Source organism: Phyllostomus discolor, chromosome 7 (assembly GCF_004126475.2).
Source record: "Phyllostomus discolor isolate MPI-MPIP mPhyDis1 chromosome 7, mPhyDis1.pri.v3, whole genome shotgun sequence".
Lineage (NCBI taxonomy): Eukaryota > Metazoa > Chordata > Mammalia > Chiroptera > Phyllostomidae > Phyllostomus > Phyllostomus discolor.
Window position 1 is genome coordinate 102237589 of NC_040909.2, and position 26320 is coordinate 102263908.

Sequence of the window (26320 nt, forward strand, 5' to 3'; positions counted from 1 at the left end):
TCTTAGGGGATCAGGCTGAGAGTAGACTTTGGTTGAAACTTATGTTTGCCTAGCTTCTTCCAATTTCTCCTGATTCTCATTTCTCCTGATTTCACAGATTTCACTTAAGAGACACTCACCCCCAGTAAATTAGTTTCTCAGTCTCTGGTTCTAGAGAACCCTACTTAAGACCTTCACTGGAGGAATCTTTCTTAAACCAAATCTTGCTGAAAATTTTTCTGTCACTCGCTGATACTTACCAAATTAAGTTCAAATTTCTTAAGACTAGAATCAACAGTCTCCACTGAAATCTATGTCTTATGCTTTATTTCACTCTTTTTCTTTGTCAGAGTCTTTGCTGTACTCAACAAGGACTAGTGTGAGGCAGCCAGACTCAGTACTTCCAGGCCATATTTCTATTTATTGTCACATTGTTGTTCATTGTCATCTGTCCTCCACCCCCCCCCAATCCCCCCCCACCATTTTTCTGTCCTTCAAGGTCCAGCCTCCCCTGATCACTCTGGCAGAAAGTGATCTCACTTCCCATGCGCTCTTAGGGAACACAACAACCGCATTACAAAGGATGCTCCTTGTGTCATGGTCAAATTTTTTTAAAAAATATATTTTATTGATTATGCTATTACAGTTGTCCCATTACCCTCCTTTGTTCCCTTCCCCCCTGCACACCCTCTTCCACCCACATTCCCCCACTTTAGTTCATGTCCATGTGTCATAAGTTCTTTAGCTTCTACATTTCCCATACTATTCTTGCTTTCCCTGACTATTTTCTACCTACCATCTATGCTACTTATTCTCCATACCTTTTCCCCCTCTCGTCTCCTCCCACTCCCCTGTTGCTAACCCTCCATGTGATCTCCATTTCTGTGGTCCTGTTCCTGTTCTAGTTGTTTGCTTAGTTTCTTTTTGTTTTTGTTTTAGGTGTGGTTGTTAATAATTGTGAGTTTGCTCTTATTTTACTATTCATGGTCAATTTTTTCATTCCTTGAAGAAATAGCCTGGTATTCTGGAAAAATCCACAGATAGACCTTGGGTGAATCATAGATCCTGCTGTTTACTAATTATGTAGCTTCAGAAAGTTATTTATAGGTGCTGAGCTTTAGTTTCCTTCTCTGTGAAATGTAATGGTTTTAGTAACTATTAAAAATAACATCGGTTACTCTCTCAATCAAAAATAACTTCAGATTGCTAAAAACATCCAAAATATAAAGGAATTTAAAGAAATATTTGGAAAAATTATTTGAAAGGATAGAGGAAAGCACCCACTACACAAAAATGCAGCTCGACGTCATTGTTTCAGTTGAGTGTCGGTTGAGCCTTTGTCACTTGGTGTTGCCGTCACCCATAGGATCACAGCAAACCAGTTGTTTACAAGAAAACCAGCTATTTCTGCTACTGGATCCTAAGGTATATGTCTCCCATTGTCCTCATGTGGTAGGTACTGCATAATGTGTCAATAATATCCTCAAAAATATTCTTATATTTCTATGAACAAAATGATGCAATTGAGCGAAAAGGCAACTTTTGGAATATGAGAAATATCTAATAAGAGGTTAATATTCAGAATACATGAAGAACCCCCAACTCAACAACAACAAAGCAAATATCCTGATTAAAAGTAAGAAAAGGACTTGAATAGACGTTTCTCCAAAGATGATATACAAATGGCCAAAAAGCATGTGAAAAAATCCAAACTGCAGTGAGATACCACTCATATTCATCAGGATGGCTACTATATAAAAACAAACAAACAGAAAAAACCCAGAAAATGATAAGCACCAGTGGGGATGCAGAGAAATTGCTTTTTGTACTATTGGTAGGAAAGTAAAGTGGTAAAGTTACTGTGGAAAACAGTATGGCAGTTCTCATAAACGTTAAAGCTAAAATTAGCAGATGATCCAACAATCCTACTTTCCCACTTTTGGATATATATCCAAAAGAATTGAAAGCAAAATCTCCAAGATATATTTGCACACCACATGCACTGCATCATTATTCACAGTAGCCAAAAGGTGGCAGCAACCCCAGTGTGCATTTATGGGTGAAGAGATGATCAATGTGACATTCACATCCAGTGCAGTATTATTAGTCTTAAAAAGATAAGAAAAAAACTAAAGGAGTTCATCATCACCAGACCATTATTATATAAAATGTTAAAGGGACTTAAGACAAAGAAGAAGAGCAAAACTGTGAACAATAAAATGGCAATAAATACATATCTATAAACAATTGACTCTAAAAACAAAGCAACAAACAAGAACAGCAACAGAATCATGGACACGGAGAAGGTTTAGCGGTTGCCAGATGGAAGGGCAGTGTAGGGGAAAGGGTGAAGAGATGAGGTGACTAAAAAGTACAAATAGGTAGTTACAGAATAGCCATGGGGATGTAAGGTACAGTTTGAGAAACGCAGCAGCCGAAGAAGTTATCTGCATGGTCCATGGACATGAACAAAAGTGTGGGAATTGCCTGAGGGAGTGAGGGGTGTTGGGTTGGGGGGAGCAAAAGGAGAAAATCAGGACAACTGTAATAGTAATCCTATGACATGCTACAATGTGGATGAACCTTGAGGACATGATGCTAAGTGAAATAAGGCAGCCACAGAGAGTGTGTACTGTCCAGTTCCATTGATATGAGGTGTCCAAAGTAGTCAGATTCATACAAACAAAGTAAAATGGTGGCTGCCAGGAGCCAGGGTGGCGATAGGCGTTCATGGGTACAGGGCCTCAGTTTTGCAAGATGAAGGATATCTGCTCAGCATTGGTTTTGCACAGAGATCACTTGCATAGTAGTGTGAAGGCACTTAACATTACTCAGCTGCATACTTAAAAATAACTAAGATGGTGAATTTTAAGTTACATTTTCTAACCACAATTAAAAAATATATATTCTTATATAAATAACATTGTTGTTTTCATAGGAGTTCTTTGGATAATTTGGGCTGACCTAGGCAGATGTCATAAAGCAGAAGCAAAGTTCATTTAGATCGTTCAGAACAGTGAGTAATAGGACAGGGCTCTGTGAAGTTCTGGCTTAAGTATAAGATATGACTTACAGTATTTAGACTTACGGATAGTCTACATGTCTTTTAAACAACCCAGCAGACTGTGCTGTTTCAGGGAGGTTAATAAGCTTACCAGAGGATATACAAAGAGAAGGTACACACAGAACACGGGCGCAGGCAAATGCACTGCAGAGCGTGTGCTCCTCACCACGGTACTGTGTATATGGTCTAGGTGCCATTTTTCACCAGTGAGATGGATGCAGAAATAGAGCTCATAGTTTCATAAGTTCCCCTTTCCCACAGTAAATGGAGGAACTGGAACTCACACCCAGATAGACAGTCGATACTCCAGAGTCCTTGTTCTCAACCTCCCCAGTGGGTTATGCCAACCAATTTCCTGGTATAGTGCCTGGTGCAGAGTAATCATTTAATTAATGATTGCTGTTTTATCAGAAACTCTCGGTTCACAGTGCCTGCTAAGCCTGCACTAAGCCTTTGGTCAGTGTTGAGTAAATAACTGGCTGGAACTAAAATAATTTTATTTCTCTAATTCAGCTCTACCTTTCATGGCCATTTACCATTTTCCCCACTGTCAAGATATTTTCTGTGGGCCATGTTATTATCTCAAGAGCTCTAACTTGTTCTGCTATGATGGTAACCTTGAAGGCAAGTCAGGTAGTGTTCATGCTCAGCCTTTCAGTGTGGAAATTGAATGTATATGAGACCACAAAAAAGGCCAACAGGGCAGGCAATGATAGATGTGTGTGTGTAGTGTGACAGGCACTGTGCCAAGTGCTTTGAGCACACTTTCTCACTAACATCACAACCGTCCTGTGCGGAACGTCTTGTAGTCTCCACTTTACACAGAGGACAGTGGACGCCCACAGGGTGTGGAAAGTCGTGCAAACTTGCAGGTGTAGACGATATACCGCAGAACTCAGGTGTGAGTGCAAATTTAACTCCAGAACCCATTTTCTTAACCACTTTTGTTATCTTGCCTCACTAAAAAGTGAAGAGTCTCAAAGAGAGACTATTTGGTATTATTTCAGACTGGCTAAATGTGTAGCATATAACTCTGGGGCAGACATGATGTGCCATCTTGCTAAGTATTCCCATGTAGGGCTGAAATCTTAACTCCTTCAAAGTAAGGTTTTTTTTTCACTGATAGCTTTGTTTTGCTATTCACTTTCCATTTGTATTAATTTCTTCCCAAGCAAACTATCTGGATTTTCAGGGGGGGCTCAGTATTTGGAGAATGTATTTCTTATACCCAGTGGGACATACTGAAGTCATTATGATCCTTTGGTCTTGCTTCTGTGTTGCAGAGCCTCTTGCCTGCCTACATGTGCCTCACATGTGACCTACATGTGTATTACATGATATTTTTGGCAGCAGAGGAAAATCTATTAAACTGCTTTATGTGCTGTGTTTGTTGTATGTTTCATTTATACCAGGTGGCAGTTCTAATATCAAGGAAGACAGCCAGTAAGTAAGCTTCTTGTCCATGTTTTGTTTTAGTGAACTGTGGAAAATGGCAATCAGGGAAAGATATTTGTGGTTTGCACCACAGACAAAGCTCAGTAACTCTAATGATAGGGTGCTTCTAAAAATAGGGCATGAAAGACCTACAGTCCACTGAAATAAGCATGTGAGTGCATTGTTTGCGGAAAACAAAAAGCAAAATGCTTCTTTGAAAGATACTCAGCCTTGTTCAAAATAAGAGAAATGCAAACTAAACACCACAGCTCACCTACTACACTAAAAAATCTCCCAAAGTTTGTTAAAATATGCTGTTGGTGAGTCTGCTGGTCAGAATGCAAGATGGTGCAAAGACTGTGGAGAGAAATTTTAATATCTCTGAAATTAAGTGTAATTACTTAATTTCTTAATTACTTAATTACTTAAAATTACTATTTGACCATATAATCCTGCTTCTCTGAGTCTATTCCAAGGACACACTGGCAAAAATAGGAAAAGATGTATGCATGTTACTATACATTTGAATGGCAGAAGACTAAATAAATGGATGTTCATTAAAAGAATACTGAATAAATTATCGCTCACCCACCCAAAGGAGACTCCAAAGGGATCCCCAAAATATATTGTTCAATGAAAGAGGCAAGAAAAAAATATATTTATAGTGTACTACTTAACTAAGTACAATGAAATGTAGATACAATTTTGCAAATATTAAAGTTAAAACAACAGTAGCAATACCTGTAACACACACAACAATTTTTTTAAAGTTACATAAGGGAAAAAGGAAGGTACAGAGAGTAGAGGATAGGAATAGAGAGTTGACTTTTTGGATTCAAATATTTGACTTTGGAATCCTTTGAATATTTTATATATAATTTTAAAACAAAGTTAAGTCTTAAAACAGTGACTTCTAATAACTGAAAGCAAAATGAAGCAAATGAGCACAACTGTATTTCTGAAGTAAACACACAGAGAGAATTATTCTGTCATTGTGAACACAGTGAGTTGATGGTTGTCTGGTGGGATGTATCCTAAGGACAGAGGGAACAGCAGCCTGCTCTTAAAGTGTTTTTACTCATTGTGGTGTTAACGGCAGTGCTGATGATATTGTTAAAGACTGTTGTGTGTGCTTTGTGTGATATAGCGAAGAGGTAATTATGCTGGTGTCCTTAAGGATCAGAATTTTTCACATAAGTGCAAAGAAATCCATGTAAGATAAACAAATTTATGTAAAAATTAGATAATCCTGTTTTGATAGTATCATTAAGAAATTCCAACATTTCTCATTTGAAAAACTAAAATAACTCTCTACAGGCAGCAAGCACTATTAGAGCCCAATATTATTTTCTAACTATCAATCATTCTCTATTAAAAGGAGAGAAGGCTTTTGGGGAACAGGCCAAATCTGGGGCTGCAGCTGGGACTGTACAGCTTGAGTCTGGTGCATCTTTTAGCTCCAGAAGATAAAGATGCAACTAAAGAATGATGGAACATGTCAAAAGAACACCAGAGCTGGCTTGTAGGAGCTCCTACTGAAAATAGTAAAACCTAAAAATAAATGGTAGTAATGTGTTATAGTCTGTTGAATAAAACATAATCCATGAATCCATACTGATATATCCCAACACATGCGTACATGAACAGGACTGAAGAGAGAGCTCTTTGTCACAGTATAGTGCCAACAAATAAGAATTTGTCAAAATTAGAATATTTGGTGAGATTAGAAAATCACAAATTGGCAATTATCATAGTAATTGTTGCAGGTGAGGGTCAGCAAAGGATGTTAATATTAGTGGGTGAAACTTTGGTGAAGTACAGGTTATATACATAGTCACAAAGTTACTTCCCAGAACACACTTACTAATTAACAAGAGAAACACGGTAACTTTGCAATGGAGAATCCTGGAAGACTGTTCCTTAACCAGATGATCAAGGTAAATGTCACTCATGATAGGGCAGATTGACATCATGTGGCTTTTGATACAAAAAGAATGCATCACACCTGTGTTATTTTTATCACAGTGCATGATTTGAATATAACCCTGAGGAGAACAGTCCAAAAATACCGGGTGTAGGTCTGCTTGAAAAATAACTGGCCCTTATTTTTAGGAAAACATGAAGGTAATAAATTTCAAAGACTGAAAACTGTTCCACATTTAAAGGAGATAAAAAATTATAATTGGGGAAATTTAAACAAGGTTGATATATTAGTCTTTTATCAATGTTACCTTTTTTTGTTTTGAGACTTAGTACTGTGGGTATAAAAGATGATGCCCTTCTTTATAGGAAATATACCCTGAAGTGTTTAGGGATAAAACAATATCACATATGCAATTTACCTTCATATGGTTCTAAGAAAAATTTAATCATATATTAGAGAAGGAGAAAATGATAAAGCAAAATGTCAACCAACAATGTCGACATTATCATGTTAACAGCTACTGGTCAATCTAGGTGAAGGATATACAGGAGTTTGGTTGTTTTTGTTTTTCAATTTTCCTGGAAGTATGAATTATGTCAAAGTAAAATATTTAAAATATTTAAATCTGTTTCTTAGATGTGTCCACTATTGCAAACCCAATAACAATGAGGACCCCTAGTCCAGGTTCTAGCCTTCAAATATATTTCCCACTAAAAGGAATCAGAGTCCATGAGCACAGTGGCCACTCCAGTCTGGAGCAGACAGGGCACGCACCGCGCCTGAGCTAGCTCATCATGCGGGAAGGCAAGAACACCATACAAGACCTCTTGGAGGGTGGCCAAGTAGCGCAGGAGCCCAACTTAATCAGTCTCCCACTGGAGCAAGTGAGAAAATTTGAACATGAATATGACTAATACTGTACTGCAGTGAATTATATCTGATATTTTAAAACCTATGATAATCTTTAGACAACATCAGAGGCCCAGAGTTGTTATTTTCAAAACTGTTAAAGAATCAAACATTTAGTCTGCCTTTTCTATACAAATTGTACTTCACGGTAATCCAACATTTGATGACATGAAGTTTATCTTTACAGAAATACTTCAACAAATAAATGAATGTGGAATTATAAAATTAGACTATCACCATTTGACAATTCCTACTGATTTAATGGACCTGAGGAATATTTATCAGTGCTGCCAGCATTGCTTAAGAAGCCTCAATGGGCTCTTACGTGCCTCCACATGAAACTCTATCCATTCTCTCTGAAGCATGATTTGCAAAAAACAAAACAGTAAAGACAAAACTGCATCCAAATCTAACTACTAATTTACAGAAATTACAAGGGGCAAAGGAACCTTTCAAACCACATTGCAGCGATGCAAAGGGAAAAATCCAGACTGTGGGAAACTCACAGGACAAAGTACTTGAGTTTTTTGAATAACAACAGCAACAACAAAATTATAGGAGAGAAGAATCAGGCGGAGGAGGGAAACCTACAGACTAAAGGAGATATAAAAGACCGCTAATCAGTCAGAACGAGTGGGGCCGTGCTTAGAGCCCAGCCTGTGTATGCAAACGGAGATAATCAGGGAAATTAAATACTCATTAGGGATTTGTGGACATTAAAGAATTATTCATTTATTACTAGGTATGATAGTTACTGTGTTTGTCTATAAAAATCATACTTTTCAGAGCAACATGTTGGGCACTTTACAGATCTGCTTCGAAATGACCTGGGCAGGGAAGGGAGAGTGTGAAAGGGATGGAGGCTGAGTTAAGGATGGAGCTTACCTGTGCATTGATAATTGACAAAGGGGTTTATTCTGTGATTCTTTCTATTTTTATATTTACATGAAATTTCCATTTTAAGAGTAAAATGTTTTAGATCATGGGTGGGAGGATGGAGAAGACAGTGAGAAGATGAGGAGGGATAGTATCGGGCACCCCTTTGGGCTAGCAGGCATGCTGGGCATTTTCTCACATGTTATTGAATTTAGTTCTTGCCACAGTCCAAGGAAGTGGTTATGCTTTTTTTGTTTTATGGATGAGGACACTGAGGCTAGAGTAATTTCATGGTTTTTTCCAACATCTCAAAACTAGTAGTTGATAGACCTGGAATAAATATTCCTGGACTGACCCTTTATTCCCTTGCTTTTCTTTGGTGTTTTCACACATGCACACAAATACTACTCATCCATGAAAACTAGGAAACCCTACCATTTGTAACAACATGGACGTACCTTAAGGTCATTGTGCTAAGTTGAATGTCAGACACAGAAAGACAAATGCCGTATGATCTCACTTATACGTGGAATCTAAATAACCTAACTCACAGTAGCAGAGTAGAGTGGTGGTTGCTGGGGGTAGGGATCTGGGGAAATTGATGTAAATGGTCAAAGGGTGCAAACTCCCAGTTATAAGGTGATCAAGTTCTGGGATCTAACGCACATCATTGTGACTATAGTTAACAATACTATTGATACATTGTATACTTGAAAGGTGCCAAGAGACTAGACCTTAAAAGTTCTTACCACAAAAAATAAGGTAATTTTGTTAGGTGATAGATATGGTTACTAGCCATCTTGTGATAATCATTCTGTATTATCTGCATATATGAAAACATCATATTGTATAATTTAAACTTACACAGTGTTATATGTTAATGATATTTCAATAAAGCTGGAAAAAAAGGGTCAGTTGGAAGAGAACTGTTAATTGTCTGTTTGCACTAAGTTTTTTTATTTGCTAACTCAGGTTCAGTGTGTAGATTAGTTTAAGGACAATTATCAAGTTCAAACATTTTTCTGTTAAATCAGACACTTTATGTGTGATTGTCTTCTAAAATTTTCCTTTAGTGAACTGGCAGAATTAAAATAATGTACTCGAAATTTAAGAGTTTATAAGAAATATTTTACTATTCCTAATTGATTATCATCTACAGACTTTCTTCTGAAATGGCTTAATCAGTGTAGTTTATAAATCACTTATATGACTTTAGTTAGACATAAAGATACTTCATAATTCACATAGGCATTGTTTTTATTCTTTGAATTATTTTTAATTTAATCAATATAAATTTTTGCGCTTGTTTTATGAAATCAGAATTTGCAAGTTATTAAGGAGGAAACAAAGGAATTTCAGGCATGATCCAGGCTTGCACAAACAGTAGGTTGGCCCCCTGGGTAGGCTACTTGGGGAGAGGAGGCCTGGCCTAAGACAACTCCTCGGACAGATGAGTTTCCTGCTGATAGGAAATACAGAGCAAACCTGTTCCCTTTGGGAGAATTTTTGACTGGAAATGCTTTTCTCATTAAATTTGAATATATACTTACTTAAGAACCTCAATATCTAGGGACCTCTAGTCTTAGGAGGGCAAAGTAAATTTATACGTTTTGAAGGAGTAATTAGGATTTACATTGTTTAGCACTGAAATTTTAAATGATTTGTTTATTCATATACTTAAAATATTTTCAAAAGTATGTTTTATTCAGTGTGCACTTAAAAACATTTTCTGCCGTGTCCTGATGTCTGTGGTGTGCTCTGTGGTGGGCTGTGAACTGCTGTCTTTGCTGAAATGCTTCCATAAAGACTTATGGAAATATATTTACTTAGCTTACTCAAATATACGCAATTCGTCCAAAGAAAAATATGTTATCTTAATTTATTACAGGTAAATAGACTATATTCATGAAATTTTAGAGATACAATAATTTTTTTAAAGGGCAGATATTTTTTTAAAAAAAGCTTTGTGCATTCCAAAAAATAAAAATAGTAGAGTCACAAAAAAAGACAAAAAGAAAAAAAAAGAAATACTAGAGTCACATTTTTCTTCATCTATAAAACATTCACCTCCTGACTCCACTGCCCTCGTTTGCACATCTTCATATAGCTCCACACGTCGGCCATCTCTCACTGAGTTTCTGCCGCCAGCTGGAGTTAAACCCGCAGCATATCAAACTGCTTATCTTTCTCTCCATCCTCTGCACTCCAGCGGCAGTGGCATCTCTCATTTATTTCATTTCAAATAAGCAGCCAAGGAGGGTTTTTTTTCCCTCAGATTCTCTGCAGTTCTCACCTTTTGAGCATACTCAAATCTAAATCCTATTGTACTTTCTCATGAGTGGTGTCAGAACCTATCTCTTGTTACAATGGTCAGTTTCTTTGGCCCAGTTCTTTGATGTTGAGCCTGTAGTAAGAAAGATCTCTCAGCCCAGTTCTGCCCCCTGACACACAAATGAGAATAATAATATTGAATTAACTATCCAACCTTTGAAATGTACTATCTATAAAATGAAACTTCAAGGGGTGGGACTTGGAGCTGGAGGCAATATCTGGTTGGATCTTTGAGTCACTCCCCCTTGGGAGTTGAGTTGAGAACCCTCCAGAGGAGAGCCACAAGGTAGATTCACGCTAGAAACTACAACCCGAGGGTGAACATCAAAGAATAAGGAATTCCACTTGCACAGCCCAAGGCTAAGGCATGACTCAATAAAAAGCCACTAAATTTTAACAGTTGTTATGCAGAAACATTTACTAGGAATCAAAAATGCAAATTAAAAAACTAAACTGATATAATTTTTATCATAAAGAAACTTTGAATTAATCCTGCCTCATCAATTCTCTGCTCCATTTCTCTGTTCATATCTACATTGAAGTGTCTGTTCTTACCCAGCTGGCCCATTCCTGAGGTTCAGTTTACCGTGTTTTTCCCAGATATATCAAACATAGAGAAGTGGTTTAAATCAGTCCACATCCTTAAATAAGTGATCTGCTAGCATATGTACAGAATTCTATAGTCTAATTGTGCTACCCCAGTATAGTAATTCGTCTGTCACAGTAGGTCTTGTAATTCCCATTGTCCCGTTTTGCATTTGGAGAAAGTGAATTCCGGGAAGTAACATTTCAGAGACACACAGACGAAAACTGATTCTAAAGCTGTAAATAAATTTATAGATTTTTTTATCCTAAAACATGTCTTTGTCTTGATTTGCTTTCAGAAGCAAATTTAGGTTTAAAATTTAACAATATTGTTGTTAATTTTAATTCTTATACTTCAAATAATATTAAATAGTGGCAGATGAATATGCCTTTGTAGATATTACAAAACATTAATTTGATTGTATGACTTCACAGCTGAAAGCCATTATAGTGTTTTGATTTTCTGACTCTGGGAACATAAATATGGAAGGAATTCAGATTAGTTGCTAAGTTATGCCAACATTATTACTAAAATATTTGCTACATTTTTCATTGTGGGCTGGGAATCAATATTAAGATATACAACTACTTCCTATTGCTTGTTATCACTCGGGTAAATGTCTATCTAATATGTCCTAGTCATATTTCAATATTGCATAAGGTGTTGTATTGGTATATTAATTAATATTACATTGTATATATTGTAATACTGTGTTTCTGTTGTATTGTTTTATTTGTATATTATTTCTGAGCATTATAAAGACTCAGAGACCAGGTCTGAATTTTTAAGGAATTGACCAAGACTCTTGTAATACTAAAAATTACAGCTAAACATAATTTAAGCGAAGCCTGTGCCCCTCAGATCGAGATATTTTAAATGAGATGTTTTCTCACTATAAGACAAATGCATATTTATCATAGAATATTGAAAACACATGGCTGTGCCAGAAAGATAAATTAAAATTAACCTATGGTTCCTGCATTCAGATAAAACTATTAAAATTTAGTCTTATAATTGTTTCTTCCAACAAATCAAGCAGTATCTGGCACATAGTAGGTATAAATAAATATCAGACAAGGAATAAATTAATAGATTAATGTATGAATGATGGATATACATCCATATGAATTTTTAAACAAAATTAGATTATAAAATAGGTACTATTTTTTAACCTGCTTTTTTCCACTTACCAAGATAGTCTTAGTTATTACATGTATTCGGTATTCTCATGTCATTTTAAAGGGTTAAATAACAAATATTGAAAATATCATTTAAAGAGCCACATCATATCCAAGTGTATGAAAGGAGATCACATAGACATTTCTGAATTAGCATAGGATACCTGTCAGTGACATCACCCTGCTTGGAACCTCATCTGGATCCTAAAAGTCCAAAATGCCCCCAATTGGAGGCAGTGAACCTTCCAGCTCCATCTCCCCTTTGCCTTATGTCCTGACCCCATTCCACTTTCCTTCTGCAAAATTACTTAAAATTTCCCAGCGACACCAAGTTCTTTCATTGTGTGGGCCTCACAACACACTCTTCCTTCTACCACAAACTTTCATCCTGTACCTCCTTCCTGAGAACACACATGCAGCTTCCAGGTTGAAATAGAAGATTTCAGTCCTTTGTCCTTTGTGACAGTGACCTTTAGGAATCAGCACAAATGACATAGAGTAAGTGATCCAGTGGTGATGGAGAGAACTGAAATTTTAACTTAATTCAGAAAGAAAAAAAGGAATCTTTTGATGTGAGGAAGCAGCTGAAACTCTAGCCAAATTATTTCCTTGTTGTCCTAGTGATCAGAGTAAATAATCTCTGGCGGCACATTCTTTTCTCTTCTTCAGGAAACAATGGCCTTTAACTCCTCTCTCCTGAGACCCTGTGTGATTGGGGAATGGATTGGTCGAGAAGAGAATGATGCCGATCCGTTAGCGGCCGAAATGCTGCAGCCCCCAATTCCAAGAAGTAAAAATGAACAATGGGAGAGTGAAGACAGCAGCTGTAGCCCTGCAGGAAGGTAAGATTAAATGTCATCTAAGATTCTGAATATTATTAATCATTACAAGGTAAAGGCAAAATAAATCCAACTGCATGATTTCTTGAAATAACTCTTAGCAATTTTATATAGAAAATTATGTTGATTTCCCACAAGATAAACATTAATTTCTCTGTTTTAACGTTAGAGTGCTACTTGATTTGCTTTTAGGTTTTGGTTGTGATTTTTTTCTTTACATCTGAGAGAATTACCATTTCTTTGCTACTAACCCCAAACGGAGAAATAATCTCAAGGCTATAACTGTCAGTCGAGACTTTCTATAATGTTGGGTGGGGCATGACTGACTGTTAAGAATTGGAGGTACATATATCTTTATAATAAATGTTTTCAAATTTTTGGGTCAGATACTCAGAAGAGACATTGCTAGGTAGTGCAGTAGCTCTGTTCTTAATTGTTGGACAGACCTCCATACTGTTTCCATAGTGGCTCTACCAGCTTACATTCCCACCGGCAGTGAATGAGGGTTCCTTTTTCTCTAAATCCTTTCCAACATTTGTTATTTCTTGACTTATTGATGATAGCCATTCTAACAGGTGTGAGGTGGTATCTAATTGTGGTTTTGATTCGCATTTCCTGTATGGTTAGTGGCGCTGAGCATGTTTTATGCATCTATTGGCCGTCTGTGTGTCTTCTTGGGAAAAGTGTCAGTTCATGTCCTCTGCCCTTTTTAATTGGATCGTTTGTTTTGCTATTGTTGAGTTGTATGAGTTTCTTATATATTTTAGATGTTTAACCCCTTATTGGAAGTAAGCTTGCAAGTATCTTCTTCCCCTTCACGTAGTTGTCTTTGGTTGATAGCATTTTTTTTTGTAGTGCAGGAGCCTTTTAGTTTGGTATAGTCACATTCATTTATTTTTGCTTATACTTTTCTTGCCTTTGGGGTGAAGTTCAAAAAATACCCTCTCAGAATGAGGGACATAAAACTGAAAGCAACAAACTAATAGACACAGACAACAGTGTGGTGGTTACCAGAGGTAAAGAGGGTTGGGAGGAGATTGAAGAGGGTCAAGAGGGTCAAATGTACGGTAATGGAAAGAGACACGTCTTTGGGTGGTGAGCACATGATGCAAAGTGCAGGTGGCATGTGATGTAACTGTATACCTAAGACCTATGTAATTTCATTAATCAATGTCAGCCCAATAGATTTAATTCAAAAAATAATGGAAGAGGGAGGACTTCTGATGTACAAGAGACATATAGTCAACAGGGAAAAGAAAACTATTAAATGTATACTAGACAATATAAGCCAGTGTTAATGTGGAATATGAAGAGAGAGAAACCTTGGTTAGAACCTTTTAAGTTTAGAGTTGATAGCTATGATTGCATATAATTACTTACATTTTCTTTTATTTAATGTTTGAAACTATTACAATCTGTGTATTTGAAAGTCCACATGTCATTTTACTCAGGCCTGTGATGCTCAAAATGGTGATGGGAGATTTCCTGTTTCCACGTGCTGATAGGAGAAGGAGATAGGAGATAGGAGAAGGAGATAGGAGAAGGAGATAGGAGAAGGAGATAGGAGAAGGAGAATGTTCAGATCATGTTTATTAGAAAAAGATATATGTAGAATAGCCACTTTTGTAATAGCAGTTGCAATGAGCAACATTTAAAACAGCAATGAAAACTTCTTTGAGGAAGTTGGAGTGAGAAAGCATTATGTGAAGCGTGGCCTGCAGGTGATGGAGAAAATGATACAAATACTCATGACCTGACATGCGACAGGGGCCGACACTTTCTGAGAGTGTTGCTAGATGAGCACCAGAGAAGAGCTTCCTCTGCACATTGTAGCCACAGTCACTTTGAATATCCCACCTTAGATTTAGCAGCAAGCAATAACTATTCTTTCTCAAGGAGAAAATTGTATTTCCTACAATGCAATAGCTCTCAGGGTTTTTTTTTTTTTTACTTTGACTTATCACTTGTCTAGAGGGAAGGAAATTCAGAATACGCACTAATGTGCTTCAGAATGTAAAAAATTGACTCTATTTCCATGAGAAATAACTTTTAAATTATTTAAATAGTTTGAGTGTCCTAGAGCAGGAGAATAAAACCATTTTTTAAAATCCATTTACCTTCTTTTGTGAAATGCCAAATCAATTTTACCTGTCAATGAGAGTAATTTTATTTTTACTATCAGGCATATGAAACTCACCAGACCTTTATCTTTATTCATTGCTAGAACTTTAGTTCATAAATGTAAAATAGTGAAATGTCGACTTTCATTCAGTCATCATAATAATCGGAGCTATTCACTGCCAGTGTCACAGTTTCTATTTTCTCCCCAGCTTCAGTGAGCTCTCATTTCCTCTTGAACACCCATGAAAGGGAATCTTTTCTGCCATCCTAGTTCCATTCCTTACCCATAAAACTCAATCCATAAAAATCTCTCAAATATTTGTTTAAAATACTTAAAAAATGTTTTCAGTTTTATTTTTCTCTGTCTTTAAATGATAAAAGTTGAAGTATTACCTATGAAATGAAGAAAGTGGTAGAATCCTAGCCAGATGCCCCTATAGAGCTGAAAGAGCGCATGCTTCTCTGAACACAATGTAAAGAATAACAATAAACTATGGATTTTGAAACTATATCTCTCTCATCTTCTAATATGCAACAGTACTTCTGAACTTATACCAGGCATTCATACAGCATTAGATCTGTTGTGGGTGAATAAACCGGGTTGACAGTGGTGGGAAGGATTGAGTGTGGGGGGGTGTGCAAGGCAAGGGTGGACAATGGGGGAAAATGGGACCACTGTAATTGAACAACAACTTAAAAACTTCAAAAAAGGGTTAAGAAGAACTTTATAATGACTCTACAGTTTGCAACTATAGTATTAGCATTTGTCCTTAAATAGTAATGAACTTGTGCTATAACTTAACAGTCCTAAACATTCACAAACTACATGATACTCTAGCTTCCTAAAAGAAAAGACATAATTTGCAAAGATGACTTCGTCCATTTCTCACTCCCCCACTGGGACTGGCACTTCATCCTTGTCAACAGAGGTTTGTTATGTGAGTGAAGGAGGCACAGAGGTGGCTTTCATCAGACATCTGCTAAATGGAACTTATTTATAAGGATTGTTTAATGTCCATCATAACTTTTTCTATCTCTGTCTGTCCTGTTGTTTGATGCTAATGTCTCATTTGAATAGCTGTTATTACAACACTCAATTTTTGGTACATAGCCAACTTTCCCTTTCATTTAGAATAATACACATGCAACAGGCTGGTCTTTCACCTTTAGATTAGAGAGGATTAAATAAAAGGCATAGTGAACCTTAAGAGCCTTATGGGTAGAAACTTACCCACAATTTTTTTCCTGGAAGCTCTTTTTTGTTTGTTTGTTTTTTTAATGGTATACTTTATCTGAACTTTTCTTTAGGTTCAGCAATGCAGCATTGTATGAAAAAGGTAAAGAACTTTAGTACGCATTGCTGGATAAGTGTTGGTTCAAAGGCAATTATGAGGGCAATAGGGAGAAACTATTAAAAAAAGATGAAAGCTATTAACATGGAGGCCATGACCCCTCTGTGGTGTCTGGATGGACTCCAGAGATCTGTGAATCTCTTGAAATTATGTGCAAATTATTGTGTGTATGTGCATATTGACATTTTTCTGCCCATCTTTCATAGATGGTCAGAGTGGCTCTAAATTAAGACAGTTTAGGAAAGAAATTAAAGCAGCCATGGTACAAAAGAAAGAGGGATTCACAAAAGAGGCAACGTGTTGGAGAATGGCGGAAGGTTTTCCGTGATCATCAGGCACTGCCAATTGGCATGCGCTGCTACGGCTTTGCTGGCCATTTAGGAGGAAAACATATATGTTCATTGAACGTTTAGAGTTATTAAAGACAATCATACTTTTGTAATATAAAGTAAACAAAAATTAAGTTTAATAAAACTATATAATTCTACTTTAAGCCATCTTAATTAGCCTTTGCAATAGCTGGCTAATGGAGCTCCTAGAATTACTTGCTGAGTTGTAATGTTAATTGTAAATAGGCTCATCAAGCTTAAAACCCTAATGAAACATTTCTAAGTTGTACCACATTATCAAAGCAAGAGCAATGTCAATAAATAATGTAGTCAGGTAAACTCACTTTATTAGTTAAGTGAGCATTGTTATTAGAAGGTGAATAGGCCATGAAATAAAAAGAAAATCTCACAACTTAGAAATATATATTGTTCAAATGAAAGCCAAAATCATTCCCATTAAGAAGTTTTCCTTTTCATTAAAACTCATAATTGTTTTTGCTATATCTGTAAACAAATGCTAGAAATGTTTCCCTCTTCTTAAGAGTTCCCTTTATTGCCATCAAGAGACAAACAATAAACAAATGAATATAAAAATATGGACCATAAATTCAAGAAGTATGGTAGGACATAAACCAGAATGAAACAGAAGTCTGAGAACAAAGAACCTTAAGAGTGTCAGATTTTGACTATGTGGGCATGATAGAACTATGTAACACATATGGCAGAGATTAAACCAAACTTCCTAATTTAGGAATACTCAAACATGTAAATTTTATGTGCAAAGAGTGTTGATTAATCAAAAATCAATCTGCCAAAGGCATCAAACAAAAGAAACTTCAAAAATATCCAAAACATACAAAAATTATACTTTATGACTCACAATTTCTCTTTAAAGCCAAAAAAAGTATGTAACTAAATCATACACTTATATCAGAATGTTGATGATGTCATTTTTGTGTGTTCAAAATATGAACTCATAGGCTCATTGATGGATTCTTATTAAGCAGGCATTTGGGACTTAATCAGAGGTTAGGTCTCAGAGCCCAGCATTATTTTTGTGACCAAACCATGTATTTTAATGTGACTAATGAAAACAGTTGGTTCACCCCTTATGAAATACTCTTGGTTATTGTTGGCTGATGAATAGGAGTTACAATCTGTAACCTGCTGCTTGTTCCTTTTCTTCCACATTTTGATGTTTTTCTTTCTTCTGTTTCACTACCAGTTTTTCTATTTCCCTGGATTTTCATGTTTCTCAAGTTGGAAGACTCATATACATCCAATTAAATCAATTCTTATTTTATTTAGTGTGCTTTAAAAATGAGGTTTAAGTTTACTTATTGAACATTCACATAAGCTAATGTGCTAGATACTGGGTGAGATTAGCAAGAAAATAAATTAAAATCCTGGATTGAAAGTACTCACTTGAAGTGAAGAGAATGAGAAGGAACTGTGTCTTATTTCTGCAGGTCAGTGCCCACAGTGCCTTGCAGATAGCATGTAAAAAAGGACAGAGATCTCATACATAAATCAAAAAGCACAGCAGTTATGTGTGAAACTTCATGACTTCTCCAACAACCTGGGCTTCAATGCAAAGGGAACCCTTTAATTTCTGACTTGAGTCAAGAGAAAGGGGTTAGGTCCTGTGTGCGGTGAACTGAAACAAGCTTGGGATACAGGTCAAGAGAGGATTCATCCAGTTTTCCACCAAAGAAAGCATATGGGGCCAGACAGATTGGATGCTTGTGAAACAGGTTAGAGCAAGGTCAGTCACCCAGGAAGAGTGGGCTCGGGAGGAAGAGGGGAAGCGGTCAGAATGCAGGCCTGTCAACGCGGAGGAGCAAGTCTGCACCTGGAGGGGCGGGCACATCGGAGTGGGGGCATCAAGGCCACCCTAAACTCCCTTTCCATCTGATTTTGGCTTAAAAATTACCCTTTTAAATCAAGTCAAGTTGGATACCTAGAGTGTATTAACACAACATTGACATATTAACTGGCTATTCTTTTTCATATGGCTCAAGGCTTTTTCTGGTTGCTTTTCATTTTTTTTAATTTAAATTTAATTTACATTCAATATTATTTTGTATTAGTTTCAGGTGTATAGCATAGTGGTTAGACAACCATTTACTTTACAAAGTGATTCCTCTGGTATTTCCAGTACCCACCTGGCACCATACATAGTTATTACAATATTATTGACTATATTCCCTATGCTGTACTTTCCATGTGGGATGTTACTGTTCAAGAAGAGACATGTAAATATTTAGAATGCTGCCCATTGTGTTCTTTAAACATATAATGATCCTACCACTTTAGATAACGCTTTATGGGTTTCCTATATCTTAACCTATTTCACACTCATGGAAACATTATTATTATCCTCATTTTAGCAATAAGGAAACCAAGTCCCGGAGTGATTATATTACTGGCCCAAAACTGGAGAGCTGTTACATAGCAGAGCCAGGCTGTCTTGCTTCAAATTCTGCACCTTTAGATGCTTTGCTATGTTGCTTTTCTTCATGGAGAGGTTCTAAGAATTCCACTATCACTGAGATTTAGGTTCAGTATTTGGATAAGAGGAGACCCAGAATGCTAAGTGCTCTTAGAAACACCCCAAACCCATCTTTCCACATCTTTTGCTGCCCTGTGGCAGGGTGCTGTGTTCTCTCTCACGGTGCAGCTTTCACTTCCACAATCCACAGGCATTCCTCGTTAAAAGCAACATGTATATCTTCTCATAATCAAAAGTGAATGGAGCTGAAGTTATGAATGAGTATTATTATTATAAAATAATTTGACTTCAATAAAATATTGCACATGTAAATTCCCTTTAGCATGTTAGGTCTATCAGCTAAGAAATCCCAATTAAAAATTGTTTTGTTTGTTTACTTCTCAGTGAATAAGGTTGGTCAGGAATTCTTTAAAATTGGTACATTATTTCTCAGCTTAAAAGACACAGATGAAATTAGAAGACAGATGCCATGGCAAGAAATTGGGGCTAAATTGACATCCATCAGTTTGCAAGTGAATATTTGTATTATATCTACTATTAAAGCATAAAATAATTTCCTTAAATTGAATTTGAATTATACTGATAGTTACTAAAATAATGACAAATATTTTAAAAGGGATGCCTATTTTCATCACTGCAAGAGTTCCTGTTTAAGTTGGGAACGTAAGTTAGGATGGAAGTTCAAGTTGAAATAGGTATTGTTGATGAGAATATGACTTCATTATTATTTTTCTTATTGTTCCCTCAACTTTTCACTCTGAAAAGTATCAAACTACAGAAAATTTAAGAGCAATAATATCAGTATCTACATACCATCCACACATATTCACTAATTAACATTCTGCCTTTGCTTTATCTATCTCTGAAAATAGATCAAACTATTCTATTTTAGTCTATTTCTTTTTTTTCTGAACCACCTGAAAATAAGTTATAGGTATTATAATGGGTTAAATCCTTAATTCTTTAACATTCATTTCCTGAGAATAAGGTACATATTATACAAATATGGTTGTATATGTTATACAACTATAATATCATTAGTATACCAAAACATTTAACAATGACACCATAAAACCATCTAATATATAGCCCTGGCTGGTGTAGCTCAGTGGATTGAGTGCCGGCCTGCAAACCAAAGGGTTGCTGGTTCGATTCCCAGTCAGGGCACATGCCTGGGTTGTAGTCCAGGTCCCCAGTAGGGGATGCATGAGAGACAACCACATATTGATGTTTCTCTCTCTCTCTTTCTCCCTCTTTTCCCCTCTCTAAAAATAAATAAGTAAAATCTTAAAAAATAATAAAAAATAAAAAATAATAATTAGTAAAATAAAAAATCAATGTCACTGCAAAAAATATATACTAAAAAGAAGAAAAAATCATCTAATATAGAATTTATATTCAAATTTCTCTAATTTTCCCAGTAAGGTCTTTTATGGATTTCTGTGTTTTATTTTTTGTTTATTTGCTTATTTGTTTCTTTTTTATACAGCATCCACTAAAGGATCATGTGTGGCATTAAGTTGTTGAATCTTTTTAGTCTCCTATAATGTACAACAGTCTTTTATCTTTGTTTTGTTTCATAAAATCAATATCTTGGTAGACTACAGGCAATTGTTTCCAAATCTGGAGATGTCTGATTGTTTCCTAATCATTAAATTCAGATTAAATATTTCAGGCAAGAATTTTACATAGGGGTATGATATGCCTCCTCATTTTACCACATCTAGAGGTTCATAATGTCAGTTTGTCCCATGATTGGTGATGCTGAGTGTGTTGACTTGTTTAAGGCCATATTGGCTGGATTTCTTCATTGTAAAGGTATCATTTTCTCTTTGTAATTAACAAGTCATCTGTCAGTGCTGCTTTGGAAGAAATGCCGCTGACTCTCTCAGCTCCTTCCCCTTAAATACAACTATAAACCTTGGAAATAATACAAAAGGCAACCAAAGTAACTTTTATGCTATGAAGTAAAGAGGAAGAGGGAATGGTTAGGGACCTGACAACTGGAGGAACACAGTGGCAGGCAATTTAGGATCCCCCACCAACAGCCTAAGGCAGCCTAGGCGGGGCACTTCCCAACACCAAACTAGCAGGAGGAGGTGGTGACCCAGATAAGTTTGTTCCTCCCCCTAAGAAAGCACAGTCCTTCCAAGCTCTCCAGGAGAGCCTATTTGCATGCACCGTGGAATCGACTGAGAGGCCCACTCACAATAAATGGTCAGAGGACAAGCTGTCCTTTCCTGCCAAACTCAAGACTCCTCCTGTTCACTGAAGATACCAGGCATTTCAGTGCCCTTTACTGACAAAAGATACCACCAAAAGATATCTTTCCACAACAAAGCTCGACATGGGAACCCTTTTTGTCCCCACTGTCACAAATTCCCTTCGACTACCTAAGGCACCAGATGCACAACCTTGAGAAGCTCCTTTTTCCCCTCAGGTAACACCAGCAGGTACAATGGGAACCACAGCAACACCAGACACACCAGGCAGACTGAAACAGCTCTGAAGGAGCTCTGAAAGTTAAACTCTCATTGGAACCACAAGCTACAAAAGTAGGCCAGGTGGCTGCCTTCTAAAATAAAAGATATAAATAGGCCCCAGAGACTCCTAAAATAATAACAAATGGTGCAGACTACAAGAAAAAATCACCAGTTACCTCAAGAACCAGGAAAATCACACCTTAGATGAGAAAAAATCATCAACTAATGCCACATTAAGATGAATGAATGGTGAAATTATCTGGGAAAGATTTTAAATTAATATGTTTCCTAAGATAGAGTCAGAAGACAAAGTGACACCCTTCTTACATCAGATGTTAGATTATAACGTGTGGCTGACTTTTCTTCAGTGAACATGCATCTCATAATTTTCTCTGACAGTGTTAGGGGCGCCCAAACCCTCAGCCATCCTAGTTTACAGCTTTGAGTTTCATTTTGATTTCGCCCCTTAAATCTACTAACTAATTCTGTTTTTTCAGAAAACATAGCCATCATAAAAATGCTTCAACAAGCAATTCCAAGTTCCCTTGAAACAAAGGAGAACACAAAATATCAACAAATAGAAATAATGAAAAAGAACCAGATGAAAATTATGTAACTAAAAACCACATAAAAGGAATTAAAATTTGTTGAACGGGCCCAGTAATAGCAAATTATTTTGTGGATATCAACTAACTGATTCTAAAGTTTGTGTGGGGAGGCAAAAGACCCAGAATAGTGAACACGTTACTTAAAGAGAAGAACAAGATTGAGGAACTGATATCACCTGATATCACCTGACATATTTACTATAAATATGTAATAGTCAAGACAGTGCGTATTAGCAAAAGAATGTACAATGGAACAGAACAGAAAGCCCAGAAATATAGTAAACTACTCTTTGACAAAGAAGCCAAGGCAATCCAATGGAGCAAAGACAGTCTTTTCAACAAATGGTTCTAGGACAACTGGACATGCACATGTTTAAAAAAAAATGAACCTAGACAGAGATCTTACATTCTCCACAAAATTTAATTCTAAATGGATCATAAGCCCAAATGTAAAATGCTAAACTATAAAGCTAGAAAATAGTAGGTGAAAACCTAGATGACCTTGGGTACTGCAATGGCTTTTTAGATACTATACCAAAGGCACAATCTATGAAAGGAATAATTGATTAGCTGGACTTTATTAAAATGAAAAACTTTTGCTCTATACCCACTTGAGAAATGAGGTACCAAAGGATGTCTGAGAAAGTAGACAGGATCCATATTTTCATTATCCTCAGGGAAATTTTTACTAATATGTCCATAAATTTGCATAGCAAAATAATTGAATGAAATGTTTGTTGATTTTCTTTACTCACCACAGCTAATGCATCATGCCATCATCACTGACAGTTAACACTTAAATATTTCTTCAGTTTAAAGGTGGAACCCAAGACCAAAGGATTGAAACAACAGCAACAGCAACATAAGAAGCTGCTGGCAGCAATGCTCTCTCAAGATTCTTTTGAGTCTATTCACAGCCCTACCCATTCTGTAACAGAAGAAGATATTGATAATGAAGATGATGCAATGGAATTGCTGGGTAATTTTAAAAATTAATAATTTCTCTTTTCTTCTCTGGCACTGTAAAACTGTGGAGTGATTAAGAGATTTTAAGTTTCAAATAGTTTTGTCTTAGAGAAAAGAAAGAGTTTTAACATACATTTTATTTACATTAGACTTTTATGAAGTTCCATCTAAGAACTAAGTTGAAATGACCTGAGCATGTGAACTGTTAGAGTGTATTTTGTGCTTTGTATATGCAGCCCTTGGCCTTCTGACTATTTAATCAAGCTTCATTCTGTGTGCAATTGTGAAAAAGATTCGAGTCTGTTTGCTTTATTCTCTGATTATAATTGCCTTGGTCACATCTTTTGTCTATAAAATGTATCCAAAGTACATATTTGAGCCCTCATCTTAAGGTGTTCCCCTGGTATTTCAAGGATCTTTCATAAAAATAGAGTAAAATTTAAAGAGGCAAAAAGTAAATAATGTTTATATCTTCCATAAATGACAGGGAAGTTTGTAAAGATTTCAACTTTTTTACAGGCCTATCACTTGCATAAAAAAAAACCTTACTAATGTTGTATATGTAGGCAATCCTTTTATATCTGTTGATGGAGTAAATGTATGTTTTTGTGTCATCAGAAATATTTTCATAGTAACTTTTAACAATTGAACTTCCCTTTGGAGAATCATTTTTCCAAAAAAAGAATGAAATTTCATTTTGGAGAAAGTGATCCACATAGAAAACAATGTTTTTATTTCAGTGATATCAGTTATTCTATTCTAAATAACTAGAGCAATTTTAAATACTTTGCAACAATATACTAGTAAGAGAATAATTAGTCATTTGAAAGCTTCAAATAAGTTTAACATATAGAATATTGAGTACCAGAAATATACGCATATTAACTTTTTTTAATCATGTTTTTTTGTTTTAAGTGTTTATGACTGTAAAATACTATCATTACAATAAATGATGTAGGTCTCTGAGCACAGGCCCACAGAGCAGTTACTTAGTCAGTGATGGCAGGTTCACCGAGGTTTTCTGGATGTGACTGTGTTTACCCCAGCACTGGGGGACTACTATGTCATGGCATTTTGTCTTTGTGCTGTTGGCCTCTCCTCTCTATTTTCCTTTAAGAACAGTTAAGCTTGGGATCTTCTTAAGAAATCTTATCTTCCCCACCTCCAAATCATTAGTGTGGTAGATGTGCCAGTTGTAGTGGTGAGATCACTTTCAATCAATTTCAGCTTAGCAAATATTACTAAGCACTTGCAGTGTGCTAGGCAGTGGCCTCGGTCCTGGGGACGTAAAAATAAAATACTCATGGTCTCTGTTTGTAGGAACTTGACCTTCTAGTGTTCAAGGTAAAAATGAAAATAGATAACTCCAGTAGCATTTGATAGAGATGCTAATCTGATTAAGTTCACAGTGGTGTATAGGGATAACACCTAATGTAGAAGTGGGAGACAGTGTCTGGGAATGTTTCCTAAAGAAACTGATTCCTAAAGGACAAGCAGGTGTACATTCAGCAGGTGGAGTGTGATCATTACCCTTGCAGGTTTGTTCCTGTGGGAATGAACTTTCTTGCAGCTGTGCTCCAGGGCAGAGCCTGTAAATCATTCCTCTGCTTCAGTCAGTACAGCGAATTGACATTGGGTTGTGCTGGTATCCTCCTTTCTCCTTTCCTTTAAATGACTGTTCATGGTCAACATGAAGGCAACTATACCTTCCCGAAGAATCTTCTGAAGAAATCCAGGCATGCTCAGAATCACTTCAGGATACCTGGTAGCCTGGGCAGAGCAGAAGAAGCATAGAACTTCAGTGATATCTCATGGGTGTTTTGGGGAGACTCAGGTGTCCACTCAGCTGCTCTCTTCTCAAGTTCCTGGTCTCCCGAGAGGATTGGGTTTAGAAGACTACCTAATGTGAGCAAATAATAGCTGGTCTTCATTAATGTTTTTTTCATTTAGACATTTTATCCTGTGGTCTGAGTAAATTTAATGTAAAATCATGAGAGATAGGCAAAGGTTTGGTCTTTCTCCGTGTCATTCTATAGGTCTCAGCACAGACGGTGGGTGGTACACTGCACTGCTCTCTAGGGAATGAGGTTTTCCTATGATAGCATGGGATGATCCAAGTCCACTGGGCTGTCCCCTAAAATAATGCCACACACAGCCTTCCCTGTTGCCTAGGTGTCTCAGTGAACAAAAGTGGTAGAGCCGAAGAGTTTGTCCAGAAGATGATTTCACCCAGATGGTTTGTCTATTAGCAATGTCATTTGGGTGTGAAATGTGTTGGACTTTAAGGCCCAAATACTCCTATCCATTAATGTCATTTAATTATTCTAAAAATACATATTTAAAATATAAACTTAAAAAGTAACTAGTGTATGCAAATATATTACTTAACAATGTTACTTATGTCTTTCGCTAAGGTAATGGCTCATATTTTATATGAGATCAAAGAGATGTACACTACATGAATAATTTCAGTGCATACAAGAGTTAAGAATATCTTCAGTCATGATATAATAGTTTAACCTGCCAAGTATGCATTATAGTATAAAAGTTATTAGCGTTGAGACCTGACATCTTGAATAGTCATATATCTCTCTTAATATTCCATTGGATTTCAATGGAATCATTAGGATTCAATGGAATCCTAAATCTATTTAGAAACTATAAAAATCTACCTTCATAGTCCTTTTAATATTAGTTTTTTGTCATTTTATCATTATAAAATTTTAAACAATGTTTTTGAAACTCTGCTTCTAAAGAAACATGTGGTTGTAACTTATTTGAAGAAAATACAAATGCTAAGCACTTGAAAATGTCGTGAAATCGAATTGC

At 36.3% G+C, this 26320-nt stretch overlaps 1 protein-coding gene across 1 annotated transcript in view; it reads left to right on the forward strand.

Annotated features, from left to right (window-relative positions):
* C7H8orf34 (chromosome 7 C8orf34 homolog) overlaps window positions 1–26320 on the forward strand; it is a 302768-nt gene that overhangs the window by 81244 nt on the left and 195204 nt on the right. Inside the window, 2 exon segments of the mRNA XM_028534036.2 lie at window positions 12951–13123; window positions 23338–23504. Coding sequence (XP_028389837.1) covers window positions 12951–13123; window positions 23338–23504 — 340 coding nt within the window.